Genomic DNA, 20021 nt, shown 5'->3' with positions numbered 1-20021 from the left:
TCCCGCCTACACCGCTATGAATTGTGGGATTAAAGCCTAAAACGACAACAAATAATTTAGCTGCTATCTTGCACAGATATCAGACTATTTTCCACACTGCCTCTTATTTCCACAAGAGGAGAGATGGAAAATGTGCATTTGGCTGTAGAGGAGGATGATCTTTACTCGGGTTACAACGATTATAATCCAACATTTGACTCCGAGGTGAGTTAGCCACTAGCCTTATGCTACATTAGCAAGCCATTGGTGCTCTGATGTACAACTAAAATTCATTGCAGTAATCAGCTAAATAATATAAATTCTAATAGTACCTTTTGCATTGTTGAACTAGAAACTGTCATGCACTTGTTCTACCATTGCCCTCATTCTACTGTATTTTGGAATGATGTAGATGAATTCATATTGGACGAAATTAATTATTTAAGTCACTTTTCCCCGACATGACTTCCAACTATGACTGCAATAAAAAAACACATTAAACCACTTTATTGACCCCTTTATATACACAAATCCAAATTTAACAAGGCCTCCTTAAATATAAAAAATTCAAACTGAATTTGATGCATATACATGCCTTAAAATTCACAACTTACAAAAAAGTCCACTTACGTGTCCTTACGGAATCGTTTTCCTTAGAACCTGATTGAACGGCTTGTACTTATTGTTTCATTGTATGCACTGATACACATAATTTGTTACAATGTCATCCATCTATGAATAAACTTGCCTCGCCTTGCCTTCTGCAAAGCTCTATGGTTTCTATGGTGTGAAAATTGTATCAGACACAAAGTTTTCATTTTTTTATTTTTTATTTTTATTTTTAATTTTTAACGAAGAGGTTAGAGGCAACGTTTCAGCGACACAGACAGTTTCCATTAATATACATGGTATTATGGTATGGACTGGTTTTTACATGGAATAATTCATACAACAACAAAAAAGACAATTATTGACCTATTTTTCAAGGAGTTGGAGAATGATGTGGCGTTCCAGCAAGCAGTTAGGACGAGTCATGGAAGAAGACCCCCAGTAAGTAGCAATTATACTTTTTACATATATATGTAGCTTCTCATTTCTTAAACAGCCATGTGGAAAAACACATTCTGTGGTCGTGGAAAATATGTTAATCTGCTTAAGAAGGGTCAAATCATTGGCATCATGCAAAGAAAATATAATTAATTGCAGAAACATTGCATTAAGAACTGTCCAATGCATTATTAAAACCTGGAAGGATAGATCACTTAACTGGTTGGTGAAATCAAATTGAACATTTCCACATCACAATGTGAAGGAAAGTCAAGGGATTGGGACTGAACAGCTGTGTAGCCATAAGAAAACCACTGATCAGTGAGGCTAACTGGAGTAAAGGCTTCAATCTGCTAGGAAGCATAAAGATTGGACTCTGGAGCAATGAAAGAAGGTCATGTGGTCTGATGATTCCAGATTTATTCTGCTCCAGAGTGAAGGGTGCATCAGGATAAAAAGAGAGGCAGATGAGGTGATCAGGCCTAGTGCCTACTGTACAAGCCTGTGGGAGCAGTCTATGATCTGGGGTTGCTGCAGCCTTTTTTTTGGCCAGAAAGTATATAAAATACAGTTTAGTGTGAAAATAATGCTTGCAGAGTTTTTCTTATTTGTACCTGTTTGTCAAAACAATTATTTTACATTTCTGTACACTCCTAGTTTAAAGTGCAGACCATGAATTTTCTTTATTTTAGTTGGGAATTTCACTTAAATCGACGTTCTTTACTGTAACTTTAACTTGGTTTGGTAAATAATATCGTAAATGATGCCAGTGTCCAAATATTTTTGTATTTAATAGAGATGGATAGAGGATGTTGTAATATATTACTGTTCCTATTTCCACTTCTCTCATTTGTTGTTGTTAGTAAAATGCAGTATATCATGTCTTAAATTATCCAGATGACTGCCAAGTTTCCAGGCACCGCTATTGGAGCTCGACCTTTAGCTTCATCCTTTGGAGTAAGTAGAATCAAATCAAATAATTTAGAAATGAAATATGATTTACAAAGCAAATAAAGCCTGCCTTTCAAGTAGACGTGTAATAAAGAGGCTTTTTATGAATCAGTACATTAAAGTAGCACTTTGGTTCATCCAGACCCCTGTCAGAGCAAGAATCTTTCCTAAAAATTACACAGGTTTGATAGAATTTTACATATTAATTCACCATTAGATAAAACATAACATTTAAGACTGTCATTGTTTTCACTTTGATTTATATCTTGATTAATCAAAGCTAAAGGCTGTCCAATAAACTATCCATTTTTTATATTAAAAAATTCTTGATTTTAAAAATGAATAAATGTAACACAAAAAACAACATATTAATGAATATTAATGAAATACATTTAAAGTGAGCAAATTAATGTCCATGTTTATGTTTAATATTTACATGTAAAAAACAACTAAAAAACAGAAGCACTATAAGGTTAATACATTACCTTTTCTATGTTGTTTCTTGTAGACTCGGATGGCTATGGCCTCATCAATGGGAAGACCCATGACTGGAGCTGTGCAGGTGAGGGTCATTAATCATTCAGTGTAAATCTTATGATCTGCATAGTTTTTATTATGTTTTTCTTCGTCCTGCACTGCTTCTTGTTATGTAATGCACTAACATACTGTATCTCTTATTATAACTCTTTTGCTTTTTCGGCTATGATATGTTGTCATTTCTATCATGGAAAAGCTGTCAGAAAGAAGCTCATAAGCTATCATTGTATAGTTATGATGTTTTTACATTTGGCAGGAAGGGGCAGCCAGACCAATGACGGCTGTGAGAGCAGCGGGCTACACCTCCTCCCTGACACATGGTGAGTTTAATAATAATAATAATAATGGATTAGATTTATATAGCGCTTTTCAAGGCACCCAAAGCGCTTTACATTGTGTGAATCCATTATTCATCCACTCCTCACTCATACCTGGTGATGGTAAGCTACGTGTGTAGCCACAGCTGCCCTGGGGCAAGCTGACGGAAACGTGGCTGCCAGTCTGTGCCTACGGCCTCTCCGACCATCACCGAACATTCATCCACACATTCATACACCAGCGATGCCAACACTGGAGGCAAGGAGGGTTAAGTGTCTTGCCCAAGGACACAACGACAGATGACTGCGGGAGCGGGAATCGAACCGCCGACCTTCCGATCATTGGACGACCTGCTCTACCGCCTGAGCCACTGCCGCTCTTGTACTTATTCACTCATACTTTGATAGGGTTTACCCCTTGAGGAGTTTATTTTTATTTATTTTTATTTATGAGCTTGTGACTTATGTGTAAGTGTTCCTACCTCTAAAGAAGACAGCATTGTAGAGATGACTCATTGGTCTAATCTTCATTGTAGTTGTTTTGATTTAGAGAAAGCAAATGTGACTCTTTTTATGAGTATTGTCCTCTATATTTTTATAAGGACTGATTGTAATCTTATAAACAATGCAGTATTCCTGTTTCAGAGATAATTCTTATTTTCAGGCTCTTCCTTTGACCCTCTGGGCCAGTCCAGGGGCCCAGCACCCCCACTTGAAGCAAAGAATGAAGACACGTGAGTGGTTTCTCTTCAAAATAAATTGTAGGTTTCACTGAGGATAAGACTTGTATAGAAGTATTTATAGGCACTGGATTACATCTATTGAGATTTACCCACAATTAATTGTAACTATAGGCTCCAAAAAGACTTGTAAGTACGTAGGTTTTATGACAAAATAAGGTTTGAATGTGGGACTCAAATCACCATGGATAAGTGGGTTGCAAACCCACATATTTACTTATTTTAACTAGTAAGTTTAAAATATTCATATTAGACTGGGGAGAAAGATTAATTTACTCTGTGGTAGATTTAACTGATGCAGAGATGGTAAGCTTCTGTCAATCTTTGATAAAACTGAATTGTCTTAAAGCAGCTCTGCCATGTGCCATTCAGGAAAAGTCTTGAGCATTAAGTCAACATTATCATTATCATATAATTTTGGTTTCTCTAATGTTCTCACAGGCCTGAAGAGAAGATCAAAATCCTGGAGAAGAAAGTGAATGACCTGATAGAGGAGAGCTGCATGGCACAGAGCATGGGCTCCTTGCAGCTGGTCAGTCTCAGTATTTAACTAACTGTAAAGTAATATCTTCTGTATGAATTTACAGGCTGCATTAGCCTTCATGTGAGATGGTAAACTGTCATCTTTTCTTTATTTATTTCTTTATTTTTTTCCTGTGGCAACTTTTCCTTCAAATTGAATTGAATATAAGGTAAAAGCCTTTAGAGCTTAGAATAAATTAAACTAAATAACAAAAGTTCTAGCTCTCATGCTAGTAGGTAAACCTGAAATTAATAATATTTTATTCCTAAAACTTATCATGTTTGATCGCATTTATTTGTGTAATTTATTTTATTACAATTGACTGAGTTTATGAATCATGATTAAGTGCAAAAGAAATCAAGTACAACTAAAGCATTTCCCTGCTTTCTCAAAAGGGACTTATCGCATTGATCAGATAAATTACTATTACTGCTTTGTTTATTTTGGATGTTTGTGTCATAACTGTTGAATTGTGTGTGTGTGTGATGTTTTTCTACAGGCTCTTGAAAAAGCCAAAGAGGCAGGGAGGAAAGAGCGAGCACTGGCTAGACAGAGGGAGCAATCTGGCAACGTAGACCACATCAATTTGGACCTTACATACTCTGTAAGTCAGGCTTTGTTTGCAGGTTGCTGTTCTTTCATCTGTACTGAAGATAAAATAATAGCCCACCTTGGCATGAAAAACAGACCCAAAGTAAACTAGCTGATTTCGATACTGTCTGGGTATTATTTTTGATTTATGATCTAATTTTATTGACTGGGTGATTCCACTTATCACTAATCTGCATTTTTTTTCCCCAAAACAAGGACTTCCTGCGTTCTTTGTATTCAGTTGTATTAGTAAGAAAAGCTTAAGAAGATTTTTTTTCTATTAAAAAAATAATCCATTTTAAAATGTCACCTCTCTTGTACATTTTATTAAATGCAATTTAATTTTTGGCTCTAGAAAGAAGCCATAACTTTGTGGTCCTGTGTGACTGACTGTTTGTGACATTGTCTTTTCACATTGTAGGGAGAGAAAGTAAAGCAAGGCACATGTTTGACTTCAGGGGCAGTGGATTAACTCCCTCTGCCATGCAGGCACAGCTCACAGAGAACAACAGTTTTTTCTGTGAATCACATTCTGACTTCATTGCCTGTGTTTTATCTACTTTTATTTTTATTATATTTTAAATGTTTTTATTGCATCTGTTATTTACTAGGTTTTGCTCAACCTTGCCAACCAGTATGCTAACAATGAAATGTACCCAGAAGCCCTGAACAGCTACCAGGTCATTGTGAAGAATAAGATGTTCAGTAATGCAGGTGAGAAGACCAATCATCTCGTGTTGTACATGTCCTAAACGAGATGCCTTTTTTTCCCCCTTCAGCTAATTGTACTATCCTTTCAGGTCGTCTGAAAGTCAACATGGCCAACATCTATTTCAAACAGAAGAACTACCCGAAAGCCATCAAGTTCTACCGCATGGCACTTGATCAGATCTCCAACACTCACAAGGAAATGAGGATCAAGATCATGCAGAATATCGGTGTGGTCTTTGTCCGCTTGGGCCAATATTCAGATGCCATAACGTCTTTTGAGCACATCATGAGTGAAAGTCCCAACATCAAGACAGGGTTCAACCTAATCTTGTGCTACTATGCCATCGGCGATAGAGAGAGAATGAAGAAAGCCTTTCAGAAGCTCATCTCTGTTCCCCTTGGCATCGATGACGAAGAAAAATACATCCCATCTAATGTGAGTTGTTGTAATTTAAGTTGTGCATACTAGTAAATATACATATATCTGCAGAAAACAGGACATTCCTGTATTTGTCCTTGTTAACCGGTGTCATTGATTTGGTATGCACTGCCCCTGTATCACTTTACAGTTCATCAGCAGTGTGGATAGTTCAGTGATGTCTTTGTTTGTGGATTGGTGTAAATCCCTGACATTTCTATTCTTTAGTCTAGTGGTTCCCAAACATTTTGAGCCATCCTGCAGCCATGCTCAAAATGTGTGGCTAATAACTGTCAGAACCATCGTAAATAAGGAGAGTAAAGTAGTTTTTGGTGGATTATATTAATAGCTGTGACAAAGCACTCATATGCTGAAAATCAGTGCATCTAGCCAAGATGGGGCCAAATTTAGATTTTTAAAATAGCACAAGTTCTAACTTTATTTCTGGACACCCTGTGATGAAAAAAATCTAAATGTAAGGCTTGAAAACTATCAGAAATCAACATCAGCTTATCTCCCTGACATTATATCAAATTCAGCTCGTTGAATCTTTGCATTAGTGTGTTCATTTTGACAGCACTAATAAAAATCCCAAATTAATTTGATAAATGTAGGATGTTTTTTTTATTTAATTTTTTTTACAATGATCTGTCGACCCCCTGAAATTATCTTGGGACCCACATTGGGGTCCGGACCCTCAGTTTGGAAAAGACTGCATTAGTCCATTCTTATTCCATTCTTACTATGCAATATGATGCTAACCCAAACATCTATCATACTGCCTGCAGACTCCAAAGTGGTTCTGAAGTGGCTAAACATGTTTTGTTGGTGATCGGCAGAAATCATGTTTGTTACTTCAGGCTTCACATTTACTACAAAGTTACAAATTTGAGGTTTTCCATTATTCAAAATGACTCCTCTGCCATTGCAGTGCGGTGTTGGGATCAGTTAGGTATGTTGCCTTTAATGTCCTCCTTTAAAGCCTGTCCTTTGGTCTCCTTTAGGATGACACCAACACAAATATGGTCATTGAGGCCATTAAGAACGACAAGCTTCACCAGATGGAGAGAGATGTGTAAGAAAAATTCAATACAGTACAAAAATAAATAATATCTTATCTCACCATACCATATGAGACATTCTGCTCCTGCCCAAACACACCAGCACACTGCACAAAGTCTTCTTCCAATTTATTTGTATTCATACCTTGTTTTTTGTTTATGTGATCTATTCATAGAAAAGTCCTAGCTGAGAAATACATCATGACTGCAGCCAAGCTCATTGCTCCGGCCATTGAGACTTCTTTTGCGAATGGATTTGACTGGTTTGTGACTGTTGGTGTTTTGTTCATCTTAACACTTTTATTCAAAGACTTCCCTCAGAATTTGACTTTAAAACATGACTTGACACAATCAGAAAGTTAATGCTTTACATATGTTTTTATTTACATCAACTTCCATGACTCTCATTGCAAAAATTGGGCTCTTGCATCCTTTAACCCCCCCCCCCCCCCCCCTTTTTTTTTTTTTTGTAGACAGTTCCTGTCCACCTGAGTTTAAGTAAATTTTCTCAACCAGCAGAATAATTCAGGCTTTTGGTTAAGTTTTGTGGGTTAGTACTTATTGTCTGCTGTTAAAGTATGACATGGATTCACAAAATGCTTGTTGTCTTACTCCAGTACTCCAGTAACCCCAGAGAAAGTCTTTACATTAAGAAATTAGCTAGCAGCGGAAATTGCAGTGGGAATGATTATTCGCTTATTTATCCACTTTGTATTTTAATTTTCTTTAAATGATGCTATTTGTAGCATAAAGACTGTACATATTTAATTACTTTTGAAGGTGTGTGGATATGGTAAAGAGTTCCCAGTATGTTGAGCTTGCCAACGATCTAGAGATCAACAAAGCCATCACCTACCTCAGACAGAAGGACTTCAACCAGGTGAGTGTGTGTGTGTGTGTGTGTGTGTGTGTCAGCAGCAGTGGGCTAATAACACTCTGTTTTAACATCCCACTGTGGTCTGTGTAATTCAGGGTCTCAGTGTCTGCAAAGAAGAGTGAAGTGCAGATGGTGTCTGTCAGTTGTCACTTTATTTCCAAATGTTATTAAATTGTGAAGTATGTATAAGTACCTCCTCAGAGCTTGACAAGTGACTCTCACAGTAGACTCAACATCTTTGGTTTTGCTCTATATTTGCCATTTAGGTTATTGAGAAGGTGTTTTCTTTTGAATTTGTCAAGCCTAATCTTCGTTGTCCTTATAAATGGGTTTTTGTTTGATCTTTTTTATAACACTATGTTTCTGTACAGCTACATTCCATCACTGTGTATATACTAAATGCCACTTTTCTTCTCATTAAGCTGTTTGATCAGACTTAACATTTTCCACTTCTCATTGCCCTCCATTCTCTTGCTTTTGTCTCATTTCCTTACCATCTGCATGCCTAAGGTTGAGGTATGTGTGCCTTCTGTTTTCATGATCACACTTAGATTGTAATTTTTTTTTCCTTTGACATTTGACTTTATTGTGTAAGCTTGCATTTACCAGATAATGGCACTGCCAGCAGAAAAGGCAGTTACTGGTTTACTACCCATATAGGGGTAAGGAAAGATCGTTGTGCAAACAGGGTTACAATTTTCTTTAACAATTACGTACACGAAGCTCTGAACAAAGCTCACATGTGTCAGAGGAGCTGCTCTGTGGCAGACATTGTGGGATTTTTAACACACCAAGCAATACAAATGTGTGCAGTTGCAGTATTTTGTGAACAGGCTTTACATCCGATGCATGTGATTGTCGTCTTTACACTGTTTGCAGGCAATAGTGGTGGTGGTTTAACCTGTGCATCTGTAGCCTAGCTGATGGTTTGTCAAAATCATAACTTACACACAAATATACAGGGGAAAAAATCTATTTAAGTGTTTAGTTATAAACTTGCCAGAGTTATGAGGTAAATCAGAATGAATTAAACAAGATTTTCTTTAAATAATGAAAAATAATGCCTGCTTGTGTATTACTAACCACATGCAACTGCATGAGAGAAAAATCAGCACTAGCATTTTCCCTCACTTCATAATATTGTCATGTGTGATCAGGCAGTGGAAACACTGAAGACATTTGAGAAAAAGGACAGCAGAGTGAAAAGTGCTGCAGCCACTAATCTGTCTTTCCTCTATTTCCTGGTAAGAGTCTTCAGATTACTGAATAACATTCAACCTTTTGTTAGGTAATATATAAATAATGACAATGCTGAATGTGATCTGAAAAGTGATGTGTTAGATTTCCATTAGGAATTTAATGTTTTCTAAAATTATGTCTGCTGTCAAAGACATTTAAGGCTTGTGCAGATGGATGTCTTTGTTTCTGTATTTCTCCTTTTACCTTAAATCATCTTCAGGAGAAGGACTATGACCAAGCAGAGCGATATGCTGACCTTGCCATGAATGCTGATCGTTACAACCCTGCAGCGCTTATCAACAAGGGCAATACAGTGTTTGTCAAACAGGATCATGAAAAGGCTGGAGAATTCTACAAAGAAGCTCTGAGGAATGATTCCTCGTGCACTGGAGCCCTCTATAACCTGGGTAAGGCTTTCTGTAGAAGTAAATATAGAGCATTGATGAATAAGAAGGTGGGTAAATGTAACTTGGCAACACCCACTTGTAGGTTCTTGGAAGTGGCTAGCATTACCATAGAGCCAAACCTGAACTACCATTTCCCTCCAGGCCTGACTTATAAAAGACTGAACCGCTTGGAGGAAGCCCTTGACTGCTTCCTGAAGCTCCATGCCATTCTGAGGAACAGTTCTCAAGTTATGTACCAGCTGGCCAACCTGTATCCAGCTCAAAAGGAGTGTGAGATGGTTGTAGAATATGTTTGTCTACCTGTTATATCTTTTATCAATTTTAGAGGTTTAATCCTGCATCTCTGTTGAGCATCAGTTAATCATATGGTGGTCCTTGACACTTTGGTCTCAGTTATGAGCAGTTAGGAGATCCTCATCAGGCAGTTGAGTGGCTGATGCAGGTCATCAGCGTGACTCCCACTGACCCCCACGCACTGGCCAAACTGGGAAAACTGCATGACGATGAGGGGGACAAATCCCAGGCTTTCCAGTACTACTGCGAGGTATAAGAAAAAAAACAATAGTTTTTCTTTTTATCCAATAAACAATGAATGTAACATTTTTTGCTCTGGTTAACCTAAAGTTCTCTGAAGCTGTTGTTGCTGTTTAGTCTTACAGGTACTGTCCCTCTAACATCGATGTGATCACATGGCTCGGGGCTTACTACATTGAGACACAGTTCTGCGAGAAGGCCATCCAGTACTTTGAAAGAGCCACGCTTATTCAGTAAGTTCTCAGCGTTTACAGTATTGTGGAAGATTGTGGCATGAAAACAAAGATCAAAATAGACCAGGGTGAAATAGGAAATTGGCAGGATTCATTAAACAAGCCACAAAATTTCTTTAGTTTTGTTCTTTTTATCACACTGAATTTTATGGCCCTTAAAATATTAAGGAGGTAAGTTAATTTATGTCTTTCAATTCAGTTCCATTCAGTTTTATTAAAATAGCACCATCTCACAGCAAAAAGTAATCTCAGGGAAGTTTGCGTAGAGAGAAACACGATTCCAGAAGAAAGTTATACTGACTTTCATGACTTAAGGAAAGTTCCAATACGCTATATTTTAAATCTTAGTGCAGGAGAAAATGTGTGCTTGTTTCGTATAGAAATAATAATGAATTTATTTACTTATCAGATTACAAATCCTCCAATTCCCTGCATGTGATATATATATATATATATATATATATATATATATATATATATATATATATATATATATTTTTTTTTTTTTTTTTTTTTCTTTTTTAAGTTTTTAATTTTTTTTTATGTTTTAACTAAGTGGAGATTTGATTTAACTTACTATATTTGAAAATGCAGTTTTTCCATTTTAAACACTCATCAGCCACACTGTCAAACCACAAAATAGTGAAATGAATTAGATTCATTATGCTATTTTGTGGCAGTTAGTGGTTTGATACATTAGATCAAAATGATAGACCTGTTGTGTGTTGCTGTTAGCAGTGGTTGGAACCTTCCAAAGGTCGACCAAGGTGCGAAACAGCTGACAGGGGTCCAAAAGGCTCCTAAAAGGCCTATGGATGCCCCTTGTTGTGCAGCCTGACAAAAACTGCACACAGCTAGCTGCATCTGCTGTGGTGCAGCCATAGACTGGTCAGCATCTCCATTGCTGATCCTTGTGCCCAGCTCCAGCAGCTTAAGTGGCAAGTTATCAGTAGAAGTGAACCATGGTGCAGTGGAAGATGGTGGCCTGGTCTAATGGCAGCATATGTGTGTTTTGTTGATTTTAGCAAAGAAATGGTTAAACATTGTTTTAAATCATATACACTCCCTTATTTAGATGTCTTTCTGCTGTTTTCCTCAGACCAACTCAGGTGAACTGGCAGCTAATTACAGCAAGCTGCTACAGAAGAAGTGGTGAGAACGACATTTGTTTTATTTTACTTTTCATGACTTCTGTTGAAACAAAACTAAAATTCACACTGTAAATTAGCAGAGTTCAGTAAAGACTCTGTCTTCCTTCTTTTTTCAGGAAATTACCAAAAAGCTTTGGAAACTTACAAAGACATCCACCGCAAGTTTCCAGACAATGTGGAATGTAATTCCTTCACTTTCTTACACATTAAGGGCTCTTGAACAACAGCACATGATCCACTAGTGAGATGATGATAAAAATATAACGTCTCTGTGTGTGTGGGTTTAGGCCTCCGGTTCCTTGTGAGGCTGTCCACAGATATGGGATTGAAGGAAGTTCAAGAATATGCTACCAAGCTGAAGAAGGTCGAGAAGATGAAGGAGATCAGAGAGCAGGTATATGTCTTGTGTCTGAGAGACAGTTATAGAAAATGTCAGCCATTATTGGCATCTGTTGTACTGTGTTCTTACAATTCTTCCTAAAAACCTTTTTTTATTCATTTATGTCATCACAAGGTGTCTTTACCTGGTTATAATTTTTGGCACACCGGACACTGTAGACAGGGCTATTCACTTCAGATTTTTAATGTTTCCCTGCTCCAACACATTGAATAACTCTGCGGTATACCTTTCAATCACATTTTTTTAAGGTATTAAAGGAAGACAAATGATTGAGCTGCAAGTCATAAGGGCATTGAATTATTACATTTTTATTAGGAGTCCAATTAGTGGCAGAAATATAAGTAACTTGAAGACTTATCATGATGACACAAAAGCAATGAAGAGCTAACACAGTAAAGAAGATTAAGCAGCACAGATATAAATGTTAATGAAGAAATATAGAGAGAAAGTCTAAAAAGTCTTTTGAATCATTACTTGGCTCTTAGTTGCATTGGAAAAATTACTTATAAAAATGCTGTGTTTGGGATTTTGATCATTTCCAGCCTCATTTCATCATAAAATTTTGCAATCGGATATACCAGTAAAATATAAACATTATGTAGCTTGAATAATGCTTCATTTAATTTGTAGCTGTACATTACAGGGCTGAAATGTAGCATCATTAATCATGTTTTCATCCCCTGTGTCATGTGATGGCATCCTGTCATCTTGGAAGCATGCTGATTGAAAACATGCATCTGTCTTTTTGCTGCTAAATGTGACGGCGGGTCAGTGCACTTTCAAAAATACATGGAAAACAGATGTTTTCTCTCCTCTTGATTTTTCCATGAATCAGACCAGACTGTTGACAGAAGAGCAGATGCTACACAGCTGTTTAACACCAAGCTGTCACTGATCTGGGGTCCTTTAAAACCTCTGTAGTGTTTGGAAAGTTGCTCAAAGACCTGATCCTACGGCGGTTTGAGTTGTTCTGTTTCACTTGAAACATCAGAATGACTTAGATGAGTGGAAGGGTGGAATATGACCAGCCAAGTTGGTTAATGTTTTAGCTTTTAATGGTGGACCTGAAACCTCTTTCTTTATTCCTCTAAATCTAGCATGACTAAAACCATATGTCACTGAGCCTTGTCAATAGATTGACAGCTAGTGTTTACTTATATCTAATTGACTTAAACATTTGTTATGTTACTCTGTGCATCTAAGGTATTAACCCACAAGACCTGCTTGAATAAAATAAGTAAACTCTCTTTCCTCTTTAGTTCTGTCTAGTTTTGTTCTGTATTTTTAGATGAACTTACAGTAAAATAAACACAAGCATCTCTAGAAATGTTTGGTGTGAATCTCTTAGCAACTACCAAATACTTTATAAAACAACAAACTGCTGACGAAAATCACTGGGACTCTCCTACTAGCGTGGATTCCAAAAGTAGAGGAACATCTGTCACCATATTTGGTATTTATGACTTTCACTCCTTCCAGCTCTGAATAACAGCTGGATGGAAAGATCATCCAGAGGTCGCAGAGTTTAATCATTGGAATAACCCTGGTCCTGTGGAGCTCTTTATCAGAGTTAGGAACAGATCAGGAAGATACATTTATCAAATCATAACCAGCTGGTCTAAAATCAGAATTTTTTAAACAGTGTGACAGACAAGACCAAAGGGTTGACTCTTTAACACCAAAATTCTCTAAACTAAATGACAAAACAACTTACATTAAATTAGTAGTATCAAACATAATTAATAAATAAATAACCTGGCTCTGGCTCTTTCTGATGACAGAGGGTGAAGTCAGGACGGGAAAGCAGTGCAAGAGGACGGAAAGAAGGCAGAGAAGGCAGCGCAGGCAGCAGTGGTGAGTCACCATTCACTACGTACGTGCTTCTCACTGTCCCTCCGTTTAAAGACATATTGTCCAATATCTTCTACATTTGTCTGCACACTTTATTAGCTTTTAAACCTCTGATGTTTGAAGATGTGGGTGAGTTAACGTTCACGTTAGTGTCCTGGCTTTAAGTCTTGTCTGTGTTTTGATCGTATTCTAGATGTTCACATCTTTAGGCATGATCATTTAAGTATTCAGGTCTCTGAATACTTAACCATGATGATCTTTACCAGTGCATAATATTCAGAAACCAAATCTATATTTGATTATTTATGCCACAGTGTCATGCTTTCAACCCAGATACTCCAATTATCAGATCCAGGTTAGATGTTGTCCAGATTTATGACGGCAAAATAATAACATTTACATTCATTTACTGGAATACTCCAAAAACTCCATCATTAACCCAGATACTAGAATTCACAATGTCGCTAAACTGCTAAGATTACAAACGAAAGGAGGCAACAATTAGTTTTATTAGCAGCATACACAAATGAACCAGTCCCGTTAGCTTGGAAGGCGAGATTAATCAGGTTTGGTGATTGGGAATGACATTAGTGTTGCGTATTATTAGCGCTTTGATTTAGAAATGTTAAAAAGTCAGGAGTGTTTGAGCAGAGTTGTGCCCAGTCGATGGAGCAGGGTAAGCATGGGAGACAGATGCAGGGCTAACTCGCATTTGCAGATACTTGGTTTGTGTAATACAAACAACTTTATTGATCCCGAAGGATTTTTTTGTGCCAGAGAACAACAAAAAGAATATTGCACGTTCTGGTTATGAACAAATATTTACAGATACATTGTGGGTATGAACAGGCATGTGCAGATAAATATTGCAGTAAGTTTTTAAAGTTTTTAAGTTTCCCTGCTGCTGCTGAAAGCCTCAGGTAAAAAAAAAAAAAACACCTTCTGTGGCGTTCAGTGGAGCTACTTTGTGGTCTCAGTGAAAGCTCTGACAAGAGGAGACGTTATTTAGAGAAAGGCCTCAGTAAATACTGGTGCAGCTCAAATATGTAAGTCTGTGTCATTTATTAAATCATCACCATTTAGTCTTTCACATTCTGTTCTGTCATGTTTCAGCACTTTTCTCTGTCCTTTATATGCTGTTCACACACAGATGCAGCAGCAATACCTTTCTCAAGAACCCCAGCTTTATACGTACAGTGGCTTGTAAAAGTATTCACTCCTCTTTGCATTTTTCTATTTTGATGCCTTACAGCCAAGAACTGCGTTTGATTTTTTTTATTATTATTATTTTTAACACTATATGAAAAACCTTTAGATCCAAAATATTTATAAATGTTAATCAAAGAAGAAAAGCACAAGTGCTCCAGCTCCTTCAAGTTGGATGGTTTTTGTTGGTCTACAGCAGTTTTTAAGCAATGCAGAATTTAGCTATTTGAGTTTTCTTTCATTTAAATTACAAGTTGTAATTTAAATGCAGAGGGAAAAGGGGAAAATGCCAATAGAGGTAAACACTTATGCATGAAACTGTAAACCTTACAGAATCCTAAAACCGTTGTTTATCCGACAGGGTCCTCATCCTGTTAAGCAAGAAGTCCTTCTTCAGTATTTACTATACTAAAGAAGCCAAGCTTCCACACACTGAGTGCTCCTTCAGAATAGATCCACAACAAATACAGACACACACACTGGCTCAGATGCTGGAAAAATGGCCCATCAACAAATTTAAAATAAAATCCAGACAACTAGAGAGTTGCTAATGGTTGTAGCAAAGCCCAGATTTTTTTCTTTTTTTTCTTTAGTTGTGCAGCTGCTTCCTGTAGGGTCATGTAGCGTAGTTGGATACATGTAAGTATTAATATGCATGCTGCTTCACCCTGCCAATACTACTCTTATTTGTCTGTATACTGATACATTAGATTAGGAAAATGTCTTTACTTTTTATTACCATACAGCTCAGTAGTACCAGAACATGTAACTGGATCTGTTAAAATAAACCAGTGCAGTCGCTGGCGGTAGTTCAGAAGTCCAATCTTTTTGTGTCCCCGAACATTGGTTTAAATAATGAAGTTTAACCTTGATCTTTTTCTTATTTTCTTATGCCATACCAGATGATGTCAAAGCAGGTGAGAGGCTGAAGATTATAAAACACAGACAAGTCAATTCTCATCATCCTTCATTGCACAGAGCAGACTTCTCTCTGTGTAACCGTTCTGTCTTTTAATCTTTCTGCATGGCTTGTCTGACTCATTTTTCTCCATCTGTACCTTCATGCTGCTTCTTGTTTGCTGCCCAGCACCTCAGACTGAGTTAAAGCAGTTCAGTCCACTGTTGGACTCAGGGAGAGGTATGTCAAACTATCACCCTAAAACCAGAAGCTGAAACCTGCAGGTGGGCTTGTATTTTGAGAAAGATGTATTCAGTTAATGATGTACAAGGAGGATTTATTTAAATAGAAGCTGCCTTTGTTCTTGCCACAGACTTTAAAAAGGTACATGTTAAGAAGCTTCTAAAATTAAATGAAGTATGTACTCATTGCCTCACAAAACACAAACTGCTTCTAGGCTCAACCAAAACAGCATGCCATGTTGCTTCTTACATCATCATAGCAGCACCAGAATTCTTCTATCGCAGCATCATTTTCTGTTTTAAAGATTTGACGTCTTCTTTTGGTGCTTATGTAATCTGTTATTGGATAACGTGTTCTGTGCTTATACAAGCTGTTTTTTGGACAATGAAGTAGTAACATCGTACAAGTATCATTTTAAGATTGTTTTACTCCTGTCAGAAATGTTTAAAATGTGAGTGGATGGTGTGAAAAGCAAAATGAATCTGACTTAAATAGTTAATGAGAAATGAATGCAAAGATCCTGATTGTTTAAAACTATATATATATATATATATATATATATTCTTTTTATATATTGTATTTTTTTTTTTTTTTTTTTTTTTTATTCAGCCAAAACACATAAAGTGATCCAGAAATCTTCTCACAGGCAGTTGCAATACTGGACTGTGTACAATGTTTGCATTGAGGTTTCGCGCTGAAGAGGAGGAGAATGATTAACCAAAGCTCTTTCAGATATTTGAGAAAATCTCTAGTGGACCTGAGAATTTTCCATCTTCTCTGTAAAGTCTGCATATTTGTGGCTGTGTGTGTTGCACAGTAGAGAAAAACTGTATAAGTTTACAGGTCTCATGGTAGACTGGAAATGTCTGTATTTTCACATATCCATGTCCTTCTTTGGGAAAGGTTTGTGTAGATCTGGGAGAACCACCGTGCCAAGTATGTCATTATATATAGCTGCCTTTTAATGTATTATCTCCTGTGTATTGTCAGGTATATAAATTAACTAGATTAGGATGGGTTTACATCACTGTTTACATCATAAAAGCTTATTGATGCCTACCATTTTAAAATTCCATGCAGGAAAACTCCAGACAGTTTCATCATTTTTGTTGTCTCCATCTCCCAGTTGTCTAGTATAAAAGTCCAAGAAAAATGGGGAAAACCAAAAGGGTGTGGGATGGGGGGGCAGGCCATTTTCCAGCAAAAGGTTTCAGTTTGCTGGCAGTTTGTGAGGCCCCGTGTGAGATATTTGGGACTATGAGGTGGAATATCAGCCCTCTTTCCTGTTTTTCAGCTTTCAGCTGTTGTTCTCTTTAGTTTCCAAGGCTACCTGGCAGCCAGATGTTGCAGTTCTGTTCTGTGGTCTGTAATCATGTCTGACCCTCAGTGCACTAGACCACTCTATCAGCCTGTTATCCGAACATGGACACAGACATTCTCCAACATATTTATTACATCCTGTGGAGAGTAGCAGCTGAGCATAAAGTAATTTAGTACTTGAGCTGTGATTCAGCATGTTGCTAAAACTGCTTTAAGCAGGTTGCAATACCTAATCCCCCAAAACTTTCTTTTGGGGTTTGTATTCATTAACTATAAAAAAATGTTTTTGATTTTATGATTTGATGAAACAGGCACATTTACTTTAATTCACATCCAGGATGCACACACACACACACACACACACACACACACGCACACACAAACTTTAGAAATTGGCCTGCTAAACTTGAGCAGCATTTAGCTTTAAGGAAAATAAAAACACCTTTTATAAGTCAAAACAGACTTATAAAAGTCTAAAAGTATGAGTGATACTTTAAAAATATGTCCTGATTCAGGATGCGTGTGTGTGTGCTTACATGTGTTTTATACAGACAGCAGTCACAGCAGCAGCAGCACTAAAGGAGAGCGTCTGAGCACCAAAATGAGGTCACTTCCTGGTTCCAATGAGCCCTACGAAGCCAGCAGCCCAAAAGAACTTGGTGAGGACACCATATTTCTGTGCATCCACCTCTGTGTTTAACCCCTTAATGCTACTGTTTCTGGTTGTTTTTATTTCCTTTTATCTAATTAATTTATTCATCTTATTTACTATTATTTATTTTTAAATAATGTTTTTTTTCTTTATTTGTTGTTATCATTATTTATTTAATACTTAATTGTATTTTATTCTATTACTTAATTATTATTTTTACCCTGTATTTAGTTTTTTTAAATATAATTTTAAATGAAAATGTAGGCATTAAGGGGTTAATTACATGATTTAGCCTCTAGCTAATTGTGTTTTATCCTACTTTGTTTTTAAGTCTATAGATACTCTGTGTTTTAATACATTTTATCACATAAACAGATTGATAAGTTTTTGTGTGGAACTTGGGTCTGTTGCAGCAATAGTAATATCCTTAGCTAGGCTATTTTTAAAATTTGTTTGTATGAATACTGATGGATGACAATGAATTGGCTTGAATTGATTTTGTCTGCAGTGCCCTGTGATGACTTTGTTGTGAATTGGTGCATTGAGCTGAACAGTCATGGTGAAGATGATCCGTTCTAACCAAGCCAAACCTTTTATTTTTATTTCTTATTTTATTCATTTCTAATTTTTAGAATAATTTAATTTGTGGTCACATTATTTTTCTTCATTTTCTATAAAAATCTTCTTCAGAATCAGTTTTAGCAGCTAAAGAATTGCTACTTTGGGACCGCTGAATCTTTTCAGTGCAGGTTCAGAGCGTTCGTAACAAGCAGAATCTCTCTTCTTCCTCTGTGCAGATGCATCCTATGTGGACCCACTGGGACCTCAGATGGAGAGACCAAAGACAGGTGCCAAGAAGCGCATAGATGATGATGACTTTGGAGATGAAGAGCTGGGAGATGACCTGCTGCCAGAGTAGACACATCAATCTCTTCATTTGCTAGATTAACACATTTTTACTTTTGGTATCTTTTGTGAGGCAAGAGCACAGAACTTCGCCATATATCTAAACAGAATAAAATCCATCTTTATTGTCTCTAAAACGATTACAGGAACAGTCAAGTTGAACTGCTGTTGAAGCTCGACTACTAGCAGGATTACTGTCCTTATGCCAGGAGGGAAATCAATTTATTGAGTCAAGTATGTCTGCTACAATAGCTGAGGATATTTTTCCTTTCAGTTTCCTGGTTAGTATTGGTCTTTTTCTGGATACCTGTTACATTATTGACAAAAAAAAACTAACAAACAATTTATCGGGCAGCAAATTGGAACCACATCACACTGTGAAACGAATACCTTTACAGCTGTTTGTTTAGTAACAAAAAGGATGCACAATATCATTTATTTTTATTACGTTATGTACCAGCCTCTTGCTTTATTTTCAAGCCAAAGCCTGCGACAGAGACCATGTGCAGAGCAGTTTGAGTCCAGTTGAATATGAAGATAATTCAACTCCCAACATTTTCTAAGTGCGAAGTCTCATCTCAGCAGGATTTCAGTTCAATTAATGTGTTTAAAGCCTGACTAATAGAAAAGGTTTCCACTGATGAGTCATCTCTGTGAAACATCTGGTCATTTTGTCTAAGAAAACAGGTCATCCTACAGTTTATTTGATATTCTTCACCTTTTAGAGTGAAAAATATCTTTATATTGTTTGGAAAGTTTTAATTAGGCTTTGGTGTCCAACACACTGAGCTAAAGACAAAATGGGTGTGTTTTTCTAAATTTTATGTGGACTGTGAAAGTAAAAAAAAAAAAAAAAAAAAAAATATATATATATATATATATATATATAAAGTATTTGGACAATATGAACTATTTGGACATAGGTCCTGCTCATATGAGGACACTTGCCTTCCTGCTACCCAATCTGTTGAAGTTCAGTTTAATACTTCTCTCTATGTTGATACCTTTTCAAATGGTCTGCTGAGACCTGAGTCCTTCTGGAAAATATATCAGTATGTTCCAGAGTAATGTCAACTAACCATTTCAGCTCCCTTCAAAATATATAATCTAATATTTATTTATATTCTTTGCTAGTCTTGTTGTATAATTAAAGGGTTTAATAAATATAAATATTTTTACTATTAAAGATAAATGTGTAGGTTTTTCTTTATCTTCAGCTCATAATTGTG

The 20021-nt window shown here is 36.7% G+C and overlaps 1 protein-coding gene across 6 annotated transcripts; it reads left to right on the top strand.

Moving 5' to 3' along the window:
* The first annotated feature begins 15 nt into the window (after positions 1-15).
* On the top strand, positions 16-19964 carry ift88 (intraflagellar transport 88 homolog). Of its 6 annotated transcripts, XM_042002357.1 has the most exons (28): positions 16-204; positions 967-1029; positions 1924-1983; positions 2486-2539; positions 2771-2834; positions 3496-3565; positions 4013-4103; positions 4594-4698; positions 5297-5399; positions 5486-5832; positions 6819-6889; positions 7052-7138; positions 7656-7755; positions 8263-8268; positions 8910-8996; positions 9212-9398; positions 9540-9648; positions 9792-9942; positions 10050-10165; positions 11265-11317; positions 11433-11498; positions 11604-11710; positions 13498-13570; positions 13667-13696; positions 15676-15690; positions 15861-15911; positions 17786-17893; positions 18684-19964. In XM_042002357.1, exons 1-28 carry the CDS (start codon positions 124-126, stop codon positions 18803-18805), a joined length of 2577 nt encoding a protein of 858 aa, XP_041858291.1. In that variant the 5' UTR covers positions 16-123; the 3' UTR covers positions 18806-19964. The 6 variants fall into 6 exon arrangements, with proteins under 6 accessions (XP_041858291.1, XP_041858292.1, XP_041858293.1 ...); XM_042002358.1 differs by lacking the exon at positions 8263-8268; XM_042002359.1 differs by lacking the exon at positions 13667-13696.
* The last annotated feature ends 57 nt before the right edge of the window (positions 19965-20021 follow it).

This window comes from Melanotaenia boesemani, chromosome 12 (assembly GCF_017639745.1).
Source record: "Melanotaenia boesemani isolate fMelBoe1 chromosome 12, fMelBoe1.pri, whole genome shotgun sequence".
Taxonomy (NCBI): domain Eukaryota; kingdom Metazoa; phylum Chordata; class Actinopteri; order Atheriniformes; family Melanotaeniidae; genus Melanotaenia; species Melanotaenia boesemani.
The sequence above is the reverse complement of the archived record's forward strand: the minus strand, read 5'-3'. Positions and strand labels throughout refer to the sequence as shown.

What these genes read in the sequence shown, in the direction of transcription:
- ift88 (XM_042002357.1), top strand. Translation starts at nt 124, where the DNA reads ATGGAAAATGTGCATTTGGCTGTAGAGGAGGATGATCTTTACTCGGGT. An exon ending in GAAGCAAAGAATGAAGACAC is followed by an intron (nt 3,566 to 4,012) that starts GTGAGTGGTTTC and finishes ATGTTCTCACAG; the next exon opens with GCCTGAAGAGAAGATCAAAA. An exon ending in CACCAGATGGAGAGAGATGT is followed by an intron (nt 6,890 to 7,051) that starts GTAAGAAAAATT and finishes ATCTATTCATAG; the next exon opens with AAAAGTCCTAGCTGAGAAAT.